Source organism: Gorilla gorilla, chromosome 4, assembly GCF_029281585.2.
Source record: "Gorilla gorilla gorilla isolate KB3781 chromosome 4, NHGRI_mGorGor1-v2.1_pri, whole genome shotgun sequence".
Lineage (NCBI taxonomy): Eukaryota > Metazoa > Chordata > Mammalia > Primates > Hominidae > Gorilla > Gorilla gorilla.
The window spans coordinates 98,655,032-98,669,827 of NC_073228.2; the positions used below are offsets into that span (position 1 = coordinate 98,655,032).

The window sequence follows — 14,796 nt, forward strand, 5'->3', positions numbered from 1 at the left end:
AAAAGTCCTTAAAGTAGAAAATAAAGGCAACAGCTTCCAGCCCCTTCCCATCCCAGCTCCTATTCCAGGTCCCATGAAAGGATATTCCTAATTATGGCATTCTAGAATTTGGATTGTGATTAGCAATGGCTGTGGTGTTAGTGACCATTTTTAGACAAGGTGTTGACTCAGCTGAGGCCATGACAAGGGTCTTTTCCAGGGAAAGTTGACAGGCTTGGATTCAATCTCCAGGCACCACCCAACATGAAAGATGAGCCGGCCACAGCAGTCATATCTGTTACCATGGCTCCAGTCCTCTTCTAGTGTTCCCTCCCCTGTTCCTGCTTTCAGAGCTGGGCCAGGTCTTCACCAGGCACCTCAGATTGTTACATCAAGGGTGGGGGCTTACTTCCCACTGGCCCATTAACTAAGATCCTCTCTGGGAAATAGTAGTCCAACTACTATTGGCTCTATCTCTTTATGAAGTCTGGATTTTCAGTATCATACTATTCAACTTTTGTTATAACAATTTATAAACAGGGAGACATGTGCTTCCCTTTCCTTATTTGCCATGGAAAGATAATACAATAATATCATTTAGGAATATCTCCAAACAACAATTCTCTATTGTCTTAGGCTTATTTGGCCAAGAGTAGGTGAAGCTAACACATTTAAAAATAAAAGCTATACTGTACTTAAAAAAAACTCAAACACTTGAAATGTCCACAACACTTGAAAGAGTCTTGTAACAATCATCCAACAGAGCTACTGACTCCATATTTTACCCTATTCATCTCAGCCTCCTAAAGCAGAGGTCTACAGGAAACACTGAGGACACACTATGTATGATGATGGAGAAAGGAGTAAGTATCACCATAGACAATCAAAATAATAGAATTAATAATGACAGGAAATGATGATGAAAAAATGGTTCAACAGGCCACCATGAGAGAGAGTGGCTTGTCTTTTTCCCACTTACCACCACCTCTACCTGCAAGCATCACTGGACTTCATGCTGAGAGCTTCAGTGGGAGAATTGGAAAAGTTTAAAAAGTAGGAAATATGAATGGAGCCAGAAAAAGTTTAGGATACTGAGCTGCTGAAGCCCAGGATGCTGTCTGCCCAGGATGCATTCTTAATTCTGGAGAGAACAAGGGTGCTGGAAAGGCCCAGTCAGAGTTGGAAAGTGGGTTAAGGTTTTACTCTGAGTTCAACAGTAGTTGGGGGAATTAGCCCATTTCAGGTTTCTTCCTATGTGGCCTGGTTTGCTCAGTAGGAGGGGAGAAGAGGTAGGGATTCTTTGAGATGTAGTATATAATGAAGAAACCCAAAACTGAAGTGCAAACACAAGAAGTTACAAAAACGATTGCAAACATTAATTTGCATCTTCTTATTATTAAATAAGTGCCACAATACTGCCAGAAATAATAACGCACAGTAAAACCTTTGAAATGACTAATTTTCATTTTGTAGAATTTGCTCTGGCTATAAAATATATTAATATTAGTGTGTGTGTGTGAGTGTGTGTTTATCTACATACACATAAACAGTCATCATATGGAAAACTTGAAAGCAAATTTTTAATATGGAAGCTCAAAAAATTTAAGCATTATATAAAAAATAAGTGTAATCTATGGAATATGTACCATCTCATTAATAGGCATGGTTAAATGTCTCCCCTCTCCCTGCATTATCTAGGTGAAGTCAAACAGTATTATTGCTGGTAGCAATTCTTATTTTTGAGACAGGGTCTCACATTGTTGCCCAGGCGGTAGCGCAGTGGTGCAATGAGAGCTCACTGCAGCCTCCACCTCCCAGGCTCAAGCGATCCTTCTACCTCAGCACCCCAAGTAGCTAAACCCACAGGGGTGAGCCACCACACCAGCTAATTTTTGTTTTTGTTTTTTGTAGAGACAGTGTTTCGCCATGTCGCCCAGGCTGGTCTCAAATTCCTGAGCTCAAAAGATCTGCACACCACACGCAGCCTCTCAAAGTGCTGCGATTATAGGCATGAGCCCCCACCCAACCTGGTAGCACTTCTTGCTCCTTCCCTCCTCCCTTCCTCCGTTTCCTCCCTCCCTCTTTCCTTTTCTTTCCTTTCCTCATTTCCCTTTCCCTTTCCTTTCCTCCCTTCCTTTCCAGACAGCCCTGTTGCCTAAGCTGGAGTACAATAGTGTGTGCAGCCTCAAATTCCTGGGCTCAAGCAGTCCTCCCACCTCAGCCTCCCAAGTAGCTAGGACCACAGGTGAGCAACCAACCAAGCCTGGGCTAATTTTTTTTTTTTTCAGAAGAGATGGGGTATTGCTATGTTGCCCAGGCTAGTTTTAAACTCCTGCCCTCAAGTGATCTTCCTGCCTTGGCCTCCCCAAGTATTGAGATTACATCTTTCTTTAGATTAAAAAAAAAAAGGTAGTCCAGCTGCATTGGTACCAGCAAAACTTACTTCCTAAGCTACACACAGAGGTTGTCTATAATTAGAAAATGAAAATTTTTAAGATACAATTATATTTATCCAACTGAACATTAAGGGGGAAAAATCATTCTGTGTCTTTTTTTTTTTTTTTTTTTTTTTGAGACGGAGTCTCGCTCTGTCGCCCAGGCTGGAGTGCAGTGGCACTATCTCGGCTCACTGCAAGCTCTGCCTCCCGGGTTCACGCCATTCTCCTGCCTCAGCCTCCTGAGTAGCTGGGACTACAGGCGCCCGCCACCACGCCTGGCTAATTTTTTGTATTTTTAGTAGAGGCAGGGTTTCACCGTGTTAGCCAGGATGGTCTCCATCTCCTCACCTCGTGATCCGCCCGCCTCGGCCTCCCAAAGTGCTGGGATTACAGGCGTGAGCCACTGTGCCCGGCTTTTTTTTTTTTTTTTTTTTTTGAGACTGAATCTCGCTCTGTTGCCGAGGCTGGAGTGCAGTGGTGCGATCTCGGCTCACTGCAACCTCTGCCTCCTGGGTTCAAGCGATTCTCCTGCCTCAGCCTCCTGAGTAGCTGGGATTACAGGCGTGCACCACCATGCCCGGCTAATTTTTGTATTCTTAGTAGAGACAGGGTTTCACCATATTGGCCAGGCTGGTCTCAAACTCCTGACTTTGTGATCCGCCCGCCTCGGCCTCCAAAAGTGCTGGGATTACAGGCATGAGCCACCACGTCCAGCCTATGCTGTGTCATATTGTGAGCCCAGAAGAACTTCTGTACCTCAATATCTTGTTAAACTAATAAGTACCACTCAGTTCATTAGTCCTATATGCAGTTTTCAGTTAGGGAACTAATGATACTGAGGTACAACATTCATAATGTTTCTCTTTGGCATGTAATTTACCTCTTGTTACCTATTTTGATATGTGTTTGAATAAATGATTCATCATCACTAATTTCTGCTGTCAGACCTACTAGTCACCCAGGTCTGACTTGAATGGAAACGAGAATGTAAAAGTGAAGTGGTCTGAGAATGACAGCCTCTCTTGAAGGGCAGGTGAAGGTTCAGTGACCTTTGGGCACACTGGTCCATTCGGGCGAATCACTGCTTTGGGGAGGCAATAGACCCTGTGGCTCATAAAACCTGATGATATTAAGAAGAGAGAAGGAATTCACAAATAGATGTCAGGGTCACTGCTACTTCAAAAATTCAAGTATAAGGAAAAAATATCATATTTTAAAATGAATTACTAATGTTGTTTTTTTCTTTTAAAACTATGGAGGAAAACCTATACCATACAGATGTTCATTACTTATTCAATGTACACTACTGGGAGATAAATAGAACTGTTAGAATACAAAAATGCCAAGGGTAATTCAACTACTGCAGTGTAAGTGTGGCATAACTGATTCGTCATGACATACAATTTTCTAAAAGCTATTCTGTTAGAAGGCAATAAATGAGTGCATAAATGATTTATACTCTTCTGAACCACAGTTATTATTCAGTATTTTATTTTTAAAAATATATATACCCTATACTATTATGTTTATTCTCTGGAGTATAATAAAAACATAATTGAATTTGATAAAAAATAGACTTGATTCTAAATGTAGCATACAGCACATAGAGCTACTTCCTTATTTGGTCCCCTGTGAAGATCAATGGTCACTTGAAGTGGTTCTGCTCTAGGTTCGTTTTAATATATGGGCAATAAAATATTTTTAATTTAAAAATTATATCCTATGTTCCATATTGTATTTTCTTTTTAACACTAACATCTGAGTTTTGACCTAATAACTATTTTTTAATGCAAAATACAATGTTTTAATCACTGTTTTACTTTTAAATATGATTTCTTTTTGACTAGGTTAGGCAAAAAATTAAGTATGAATGGTTCATAAATAAAAATAAGCAATCCAGAACAAAAGCATCAGAGTTCAGTGACTTGTTTTATTCTGATGGAGCCTAAATGCCATTGTGAAGGAAATGGTTTACCTTTTTAAAAATATTTCAATTTTTAAAACTATAACCATCTCTGAAATTTAGGTAAATGTCTTGTTAATCTATTTAAGTAAATACTATTTCATTTGTAAGTTCCTTTGTGTTAGAAACTGTCATAAAATACATAAATATATAACATGAAAGTTATATAAATACATAATTACCCTAAAGTTTAGTTATTTTATATTTATATGAAATATCAACTATACACTCTCAGTTTGGTTAAGTCTGTCTCTAAAATACATATATAATGTGTATATATATAGGTATAGTATAAAGGGCAAATGCAAATTAAAAATAAGAAGTTTAATTTTCCCTGTTGAAAATAAGGGAAAAGATTTCCCTCCTCTCCTTTTTCCTTAGAGCACTTACCTTAGAAAGCTTGTAATCATAGGCCAAGCATGGTGGCTCATGCCTATAATCCCAGCACTTTGGGAGGCTGAGGCGGGTGGATCACCTGAGGTCAGGAGTTCGAGACTAGCCTGGCCAACATCGTGAAACCCTGTCTGTACCAAAAATACAAAAATTAGCTGCGTGTGGCAGCGGGCACCTGTAATCCCAGCTTCTTGAGAGGCTGAGGCACAAGAATTGCTTGAACCAGGCAGGCGGAGGTTGCAGTGAGACGAAATCGTGCCATTGTACTCCAGCCTGGGTGACTCAAAAAAAAAAAAAGCTTGTAATCATAAGTACTTTTTCATCTTTTGCCATGTATCTATTCCTTGGAAGACTAGATATGCCTTTTGTCAGCAGTCCTTTTGTCAGCTTTGTGACCCAAGAATGTCCTTCTCAAGAACCTGGGAGCTATCTTCTTGAAATGCAGGCATCAAGGGAGATAGCTCCCCAATCTCCCAGTTCCTGTGGGAGAGTAAGAGCCTAACTTCAGTGGTTGCCTGTTCCAATTTGCAAAACTATCTCCTGTCATAAAGATACAAAAAAGTTTCTTTCTCCTCAGGATAAAGCCAATTAGCTAACACAGGTGGTTTCCCCAATTACCATTGTAAAAAGTTAGGATGAACTATGTGTGACAAAATATGCTATCCAGTCTTCCTACCTGAGGACTAGTGATTGTTTATCTTGATAACATGTAATGTAATGGGCTGTATCTGCTTCGCTATTTAAAGGGGTGGGATTCCCTTCCATTTTTGCAAGCTCTTAGCGAACTGCCTGAAATGCACATCATATTTTGCTTTTTAATGCTTATTCAATAATAAAAGTGTTTCTTTTTCCTTTCTCTACTACCTTCATGGAGAGGATTTCTGGGATGGGAGAAGATTTTGTTTTTAAGTATAATTCTCCAACAATATGCTATCTTTTGAATTTACTTATGCCCATTGTTATAATAAAGAACTAACTGTTCTCATGTAAGCAGAAGGAAAAATATCATAGGAACATTTCACTTACTTGGTTCAGTTTCTTTGGAAATTCAATGTAACTGTATCTTAAATTTTAAAAAAAGAAATGCTATGTATCATTACACAATAGAAATTTTTACTGTGGTTTGCACATTTGTAACCTACATGAGGTAAATTAGAACCTTTGATCAAAAGGATGCAAATAAGTAACTGCCTGATTATAGGGTCCACAACTACATATGAAAACAGAGTCCTTTCTACCAAAGAACACGTATTAATGAGAAACCATTGAGCTGTCACTGTTTCCCCCAGTATTTGGTAACACGACTTTTTGGGATAGGTGATGACTAATCTAGCATAACAACTCTCTATAAAGTCTCTAGCCTCCTACTTAAGTGAGAAAGAATCATAAAATGACCAATATTATGCAAAAATAATTTATTTTAATGTTCTGTTTTTAGTAACTCAAGCAATCAGGGCCTTACACTCTAACCATATTAATGAAAATCCAGGACATCAACATTGACAAGCTCTAAGAAAACATTAGTGCCAATTCAATAAACTTTAATTGCCTATTTCAAGATAGTGCTTCTATTTTCTAGTCTTAAAAATACTACTCAGATAAAGACAATCATGTAAACTTTAAGTGAGAGGGGGGTCTAATCAATATTTTGGGGGAAAGTTAATGATAATTAAAACCTAAAATTATCTAAGAGCAGGATACAAATAGACCAGGTAAATTTCATATAAGTGAAATGTGAAAACAACTTGTTTTAAATAATTAACAATATTTACCTTGCAGCATTTTGTTCAATCTTTTCATCAATGTCACTGAAGATCTGCTCAAACTCCAAGTCTCCAGGAAATGAGTTTAACAAACAATGCAGGTCAAAAGAATTATGAGAATATTCATCATCCCAATCCATTCTGAGGAGCAAGAATAAATAATAAAACATGTCAGTTCCCCCACAATGGCCAGGGACAGGGGTGGGCAGAAATTCACCTCAAGTTGTGATACTAAACCAAAAATAATAATTCCCATTTACAGGCACAATGAAATATAGCAGTTGGAGAACTAGGGTATTATAAAGCTAGGTAGAATGTTTCGTTATTTAAATTTCATGAGGTGTGACCTAATTTTCGCACTTCTGTATTGTTTGAAAGCTGAGGGCCGGGCGCGGTGGCTCACGCCTGTATTCCCAGCACTTTGGGAGGCCGAGGCGGGTGGATCACGAGGTCAGGAGATCGAGACCATCCTGGCTAACATGATGAAACCCCGTCTCTACTAAATGTACAAAAAATTAGCCGGGCGTGATGGTGGGTGCCTGTAGTCCCAGCTACTTGGGAGGCTGAGGCAGAAGAATGGTGTGAACCCAGGAGATGGAGCTTGCAGTGAGCCGCGATTGCGCCACTGCACTGCAGCCTGGGCGACAGAGCAAGACTCTGTCTCAAAAAAAAAAAAAAAAAAAAAAAAAAGAAAGCTGAACAAAACAGCAGCCCTCAGAGACTACTTAAGCATCCTGCAGCTTCTCACTATAGCGAAGAACTGTACTGGAAGTGACAGAGCCCACAGACCACTGTGAACAAGGGTGGGTGCAGCAAAAATTCAATACCTTCCCTCAACCCTTGTCAATATACTCACCTGGAAATTGTAGCCTTAGACTTTTTGAAGCTTCACCCCGCTGGGTCTATTTATATGTGAAAGATGCAAAACTGTCCTTGAGTTCTTCTAGCACCCCTTGACAACCTCAGCATGGATACCTAACTAAAAACTGAATGATATGATACTCCTTCTTGAGGCACATGCATTTCCCCACCATCAAAGCTTTAATCATTCATTCTGTCTATATACTGAATGTTTGATAGGTTATATGCACTGCTGTAGAGGCTGGGATATAGCTGCAATAAATTAAATTCCCTGCCCTCATGGAGTTTTTATTCTAGTGGGGAAGATTTTTTACAAACACATAAACAGATATATTTAATCAAAAATCATACAGTGAGAAGTGCTATAAGAACAAGTAAAACATGAAAATGGGCTAGATTAAGAGTGATGGAGCAAGGACAGAGTGTGAGCTATTTTATTTAGGAATATCAGGGAAGGTCTCTGAGGAGGTGACATTTGAGTAGAAGAAATAAGTGCAGAAGCTATGGGGAAAGAAGTAAGTGGGAAAGACAAACTAGCTTCTTGATTGCTTTGGCCAAGAAATGACTCTTAGGACATCTGCTTAAATGTGGTTAAGAGCTCTCTAGTGAGAGCTAGTCACATGACACTACCTGGCTGCAAGGGTGTCTGGGAAATGCTGCCACTGGCTGGGCATTTGATTCCAGGAAAGCTGTATGCCATGAATGGAGATCACTAATCTTTGGTAGACAGCTAGCCTTTCTGCCACTACCATTCATTTGGTTAAACTTGATTCTCCACTTTCATGCTATTGATTTGCCTCAAATGTCTAAATGATCCATGGTGATCCATTCTTATTTATTGACATAGGACTAGGTTGATACATATTGGTAGCTAGCAAGGATTTTCTCTACTGTTAAGAGGTTGTTTTATCCAAAAGGTCTCTATAACGCCAGAGCAGGAATGTTGATTCAGATGCTACATGAGTGAATGCTGTGTATCTATCAGTGGGTATCTCCTTAGGATTTGTGAACAGAAGCAGGCACATATCTGATGATTTGCACAAGTGACCAACCAAGAGTACATTACAGCTACAGTGGAATTGCCAGAGGTGTGTGAACCAGAGCAACTCCATCTTGAATAGGAGCTGGGTAAAATAAGGCTGAGACCTACTGGACTTCATTCCTAGATGGTTAAGGCATTCTAAGTCACAGGATGAGATAGGAGGTCAGCACAAAGTACAGATCATAAAGATCTTGCTGATAAAGCAGCTTGCAATAAAGAAGCCAGCCAAAACCCATTAAACCAAGATGGCCATGAGAGTAACCTCAGTTGTCCTCACTGCCACACTCCCACTATGCCATGGCAACATCAGGAAGTTACCCTATATGGCCTAGAAAGGGGAGGCATGAATAATCCACCCCTTGTTTGGCATATCATCAAGAAATAATCATAAAAATGGGCAACCAGCAGCCCATGGGGCTGCTCTGTCTATGGAGTAACCATTCTTTTATTCCTCTACTTTCTTAATAAACTTGCTTTCACTTTACTCTATGGACACCCTGAATTCTTTCTTGCACAAGATCCAAGAACCCTCTGTTGGGGTCTGGATCAGGACTCCTTTCCTCTAGCATCTTTCTGGTGACCACAGAATGGACTATAATAAGGAAACCCCCAACCCAAAGGCTAACTTTGGGCAAGTGGTGGGGCCTGGTAACATCTGTCTGGCAAACCCCAAAGGGATGATACTGAAGAAACCCCCCAATCCAAAGGAAATGGACCACAGCACTGATCAGCCAACTTTGGGTAAGTGGTGGGGTACCCGGGTAAATAATGGGATTTGGTTAGAGGCTCAACTTAGGGGAGTCAGAGTCTCTCCTAAGACACTGGGTTAGAGTCCCCTCTTAATAAAAGGCAAGGATGTTTGGCCAACCTTGGGTTAGAGACCCAACTTAGGAGGGTTAGGGTTCCTTATAAGATTTAGGGGGTTAGAGGCCCCTCTTGGTAAAGTCCCTTTTGGTTAAGAATGGGTTTGGCACTACGGGATGTGAACTGCTATTCTCTTCGGATTAATCTGCCTTGCACTCTTTGCTGATGGCTATGGGTGACAGCATTAGGCATGTACAGGATCATAGGACATGGGGAGCTTTTTCCTCCCCAAAAAGGGAAAAACTTGAGAGCTGATGGAACTGCTGGAAAAGATCCCTTTGTGACCAACAAGTGGCCACTTGAACTTTTGAACAATAGATAGGTCTTTCTCTGGTCTCCCTGAACTCTTCGCCTTCCCCACCCCGCCTGAGGCAATGCTTTCCTTTTTCTCTCTGTGCAAACCGGTTGAATGAATGGTAAAAATCAGTGTTTATCTCCTACAAAGTTTTGATTAATGGGAAAAAGGACTTGTGAAGCTAGTCTTAAGCTGTAGTGAAGCTGGTATACTTTGTGTGTCTTTCTGTATTGTTCTGTCATGAACAGGAGTACCTTAGGATAGAACATGGGCTTAGGACACCTGTAAGCCCACTTTTCAAGATGGCCCAGCAAACTGTCAAGTTACAAGCTTTGCTGCAAGTCCCTGAAAAAAACTGGATAAGGTTTCCTTCTTGTCTTGTATGTCCTTGGGAGCTTGACCGTGTAACCACATGGCAGTACTTTCTCTTGGTCTCTGCCATCACAATGGCGGCCCAGGTTCAGGGTCCAATTCCCGCCTTAGGGAATGAGTCCTCTATCTTCTGTCTGTGTATTTATATGTGTTGTGTGTGATGTTTACATATGAAAGAGCTTTGATTAATTGGCTTAATAATACCTGAAATCAAATATTTTGTCAGAAAAGTAATAAGTGTAATGCCTTTCATTTAGTTCATGTGACTGAAGTAATATTTGGGAAATAAAGACAGTTTTAAACATTATTGGTAAATAAAAATATCTTCAAAAATGTAAACATTGGGTCTAAATTATGTGGGTCAGATATTAAGTTTGCTAAATACTTTAAGGTCATAAACTGCTTAACTTTGAAAAATTATTCAATTTGTTTTGGAGCATTAGATTCTAGATAAGGCCTGGGGATATGTGAAATCAACCATGACCCCTAGCTATGCAAAGAAGGTTATGAAGAAAAGAAATTTTATGTAAGAAATGCTCTTGTATATAAATTTTTATCCTAAAGTAAAATAACTGGTTGTTTAAAAAGAGAGATGTTTAGGACAAGTCAGAAAGTCCAAGTACGTCATAGGTTGTCTGTGTAAGTTGTGAAAGAATTTATGAAAGGGAATTTATGCAAGAAATGTACAATTTAAAGGTGATTAGGCCTCCTAACTGCTTCATAAAATGTCACTATGACTCTTAACTGTACAACTTGCCTGTTTTACAGCTAGGTAAGGCCTGGGACATGTGGAGTTAGACGCTGGAAAGAGTCAGACCTTATCTGCACTTCTGTCTGGGTCCCAGGCTCCACACCTAGTACAAAATTAAAAATCCCATACTTACCAAGGTTTTTACCAAAAGTAAAAGTCGCTAAGAGTTAACACTTAACATGTAATTGAGACTGTTGAAAAACAGTCTACATACAAGGCCTGTAAGGAAAGTAGAATATACTTTTGGTAAAAGATTATAAGAAGTCATGGGAATGTGGATTTATTTACTTTTTGGCTAAAGGATTGTTTTAAGTTAGATAAAATAAGGCTGAAGGTTTAAACAAGTTGTGGAAGTTTTGTGAAAAATTAATCTTGTAAAAAAAATTCTGTGTGTGAACATGTTGGCTAAAGTTAAAGGGGTATTATTCAGTGTTTCCATACATTGGAATAAAAGTACAACAGGTTTTCCTTAGGGCAAAGACTTGCTTTTAATCTGCTCTTAAACAAAAATTGTAAAGGGTTATAAAAGATTTATGCGAATCCTACCTTATGGTCAAACTGATTAAGATTGAATACATTTGTCTGTAAGGTTTTATTAAGAATTCGGTTTGATACCAATAATGCACTAATGCAACAGTGACATTTAGCTTATTTAGTATAAAGTCATACAGGAAGCATTATCAAATGTAAAATGGTGTTTCGTTTTCTTTGGGCTGTATTTGTATAAATATGTTATTGGTATATGTTCCAAAATTATGGGAAACTTATAATTCTAAAATGACTTAGTGTATGTTATTAAATAATTATTACATAAAATTATTGTATGCTACAAAGGTAGCCGAATTTCTTTGTCAATTATGTTTTTAACTGTGACTGTCCTAAGATGTTTTGTCATCCACAGACAATTGTTGTCTTGTTTTGGTCCTCTTTAGTAGGTGATTTATAATCAACTATACAACTCTAGCAGATGTTCTTGAATGCAGGTTTTCTGATAACTTTGGAGACTGTGACATCAGAATGGAGGAAAAAACTTTCAGGACTCTCATGGAGAGCTGAAATGTTCATGACTATCAAACATGAGTTAACTGCATTGACTAAACTAACAGAAGTCTAAAATAATCTTTCTAACATTTTGCTTAAAATGTTGCTGATCTTTTGTTTTGTTTTTCAGAATCAAGAAAACTTTTATTTTGAGCTATTTACAGCTTTAAACAATTGAGTAAAGTATACTCCTGTGAACAAAATTTGGGGCATATTTGTTTCTCTCCATGTGATTTCTCCAGAATTTGGAAACTATCTGTGAATGTTCTTAATTTATGGCAATATAGTTATTTGCATAAGCGCAATAAGAATCTGTTTTCGGCCGGGCACAGTGGCTCATGCCCGTAGTCCCAGCACTTTGGGAGTCCGAGGCAGAGGGATCACCTGAGGTCAGGAGTTTGAGACCAGCCTGGTCAAAATGGCAAAACTTCGTCTCTACTAAAAATACCAAAATTAGCCGAGCATGATGGTGGGTGCCTGTAATCCCAGCTACTCAGGAGACTGAGGCAGGAGAATCACTTGAACCTGGGAGGCAGAGGTTGCAGTGAGCCAAGATCGTGTCATTGCACTCCAGCCTGGGTGACGGAGCGAGATTCCCTCTCAAAAAAAAGAAAGAAAAAAAAAAGAATCTGTTTTCATTTGTAACAGGACATAAAGGACACAATAACCAGTTTCTGGTATTTTACCAAGGCTTTGACTGCAATGGTGTGCATTCCTTTAAGGAATCAAACTTGACTTGTAAAGCCAATAAAAAATAAAAGCCTTTTGGAGAACTGGCCTCATACCTTGTCTACACAGTCTCTGTGTACAGTGTTTCTGTCCTGTGGTAAGTAAAGAATGTCACTTTCTAATAGAGCCAGGAGTTCCAAGTTATCTTGGGACCTTAAAAGAAAGGGAATTTACTCAACTCATAGGTATTTGAGGGTACAAGCCCATGACTTGGCTTGGCTTTAAAAAAGTCTTGAGGTCAGGTGTAGTGGCTCATGCCTGTAATCCCAGCATTTTGCGAGGCCGAGACAGGAGGATCTCCTGCAGTTGGGAGTTTGAGACCAGCCTGGCCAACATGGCAAAACCTGGTATCTACTAAAAGTGCAAAAATTAGCTGAGTGTGGGGCACATGCCTGTAATCCCAGCACTCAGGAGGGTAAGGCAGGAGAATTGCTTGAGCCCAGGAGGCAGAGGTTGCAGTGAGCTGAGATCATGCCACTGTACTCCAGCCTGGATGACAGAGTGAGACTCTGTCTCAATAAATAAGTAAATAAATAAAAATAAAAATAAAATAAAAAAGGCTTGAGATTCCTCACTGATGCTTGAGAAAATAAAATTTAAAAGTCTTGAGATTCCTTACTGATTCCTACTGATGCTTTCTGACTGAGCTCCTCTCTACCCTGAACACAGGAGACCCTAATAGTTAGGCAGGAATATCATCACCCCTATTCAGCCTGAAGAAGTTATGGAAGATGGATCTTCCTCCCTCTGCAACACTTAGGATTAAGGGCTAAGGGTTAAAATAGCTTTCAGTAGGATTAAGTTTAGGATTAAGGGCTAAGGGATAAAACAGCTTACAGTAAAGAAGCCAGCCAAAATCCATCAAAACCAAGATGGCCACAAGAGTAACCCCTGGTCATCCTCACTGCTACACTCCCATCAGCACCATGACAGTTTACAAATGCCACGGCAACATTAGAAGTTACCCTATATGGTCTAGAAAGGGAAGGCATGAATAATCCACCCCTTGTTTAGCATATCATAAAGAAATAACCATAAAAATGGGCAACTAGCAGCCCACGGGGCTGCTCTGTCTATGGAGTAGCCATTCTTTTATTCCTCTACTTTCTTAATACACTTGCTTTCACTTTACTCTATGGACTCACCCTGAATTCTTTATTGTGCAAGATCCAAGAACCCTCTCTTGGAGTCTGGATAGGGACCTCTTTCCTGTAATGGAATAATTTATTTTTCTCACTGTGGATTAGTTCTGCTTCTTTGTTCTTTCCCATGCCTTGGTAGAGGCCCGGAAGTAACCTAGAATCTGTTCTGCTTCTCATATTGTGTTCAACACTCATAGCTATATGTGCTAACCACCTAGATTTTCAACTTTGTTGAGAAAACATTTCAAGGAAGCAAATGCTATGGCATAATGAGAGGAAGGGGCTAAACTATTTAGCTGCTCATAAACACTTCTTCAGAGCCTTCCCTCCTTGATGACTACCCTGTAGCCTACTTCATTCTGTTATTTTTGTCTTTGAAGTTGGCATTACTCCAGGGAATGGCTCTTACTACCACACCAACTTCCTCTTTTGCATGTTGTAGAGTGTTGTTTCCATGCCTCCAGTTTATTCATTGGTCTGAGCCTCTTTACTTTCTATCTTCCAGAAATATCCCAAAGGCACCTCAAATTTCTTTCAGGTTTGCTTTACTACATGTCTTTACTGACATTTCAATAGGATTTCAGGAGGGAAGAAAAGTAAATATATGTGCTTAGTCCTCTATCTTCAGAATTTTCTACCTTTTAATGTCTCACACTAAGGCAAATATGCAAAAAATTATTAGACTTTTGAACATCTGAAATTGATGTACAGAGCGTCAGGAAGGCAGAGCAAGAAGGCTGAATAGAAGATGTCACCAAGGGTTCTCCGTGCAGGAACACCAAATTTTAACAACTAAGTACACACAAAAAGCAGTGTTATAAGAGCCAAAAATCAGGTAGTTACGTGGCTTTAACTTCCTATCACTGAAAGAGGCACCGAGAGGATAGAAAACACATTGCTGACGTCACCCTCCCTCATCCCTTGGCAGCAACCACATAGTGTGGAAAGACAATCTATGCACTTAGGAGAGGGAGAGCACAGTGACTGGGGTGGGGGTGGGGGGGCTGGCATTGAACTCAGTGCTGCCCTGTCACAGTGGAGAGCAAAGCTGTGCTGGGCTCAGCTGGCACCCACCCATGGAGGGAACATTTGAACCAGCCATGGCCAGAAGGGAATCTCCCATCCCAGCGATCAGAACTTGAGTTTCTCTGCAATCGTTACCA

General features: G+C 39.8%; 1 protein-coding gene across 10 annotated transcripts in view; it reads right to left on the bottom strand.

Annotated features, from left to right (window-relative positions):
- The window catches only part of KIAA0825 (KIAA0825 ortholog), a 473,030-nt gene that overhangs the window by 385,262 nt on the left and 72,972 nt on the right, over positions 1–14,796 (bottom strand). For 9 of the 10 annotated variants that reach the window (XR_010133628.1, XM_055387134.2, XM_063705867.1 and 6 more), the window contains one exon: positions 6,546–6,677. Coding sequence is in view for 9 of the 10 variants with exons in the window: in XM_055387134.2 (XP_055243109.2) it covers positions 6,546–6,676 (131 nt within the window). In the remaining variant the exon portion in view is untranslated. The other variant, XM_055387135.2, reaches the window with a different exon arrangement.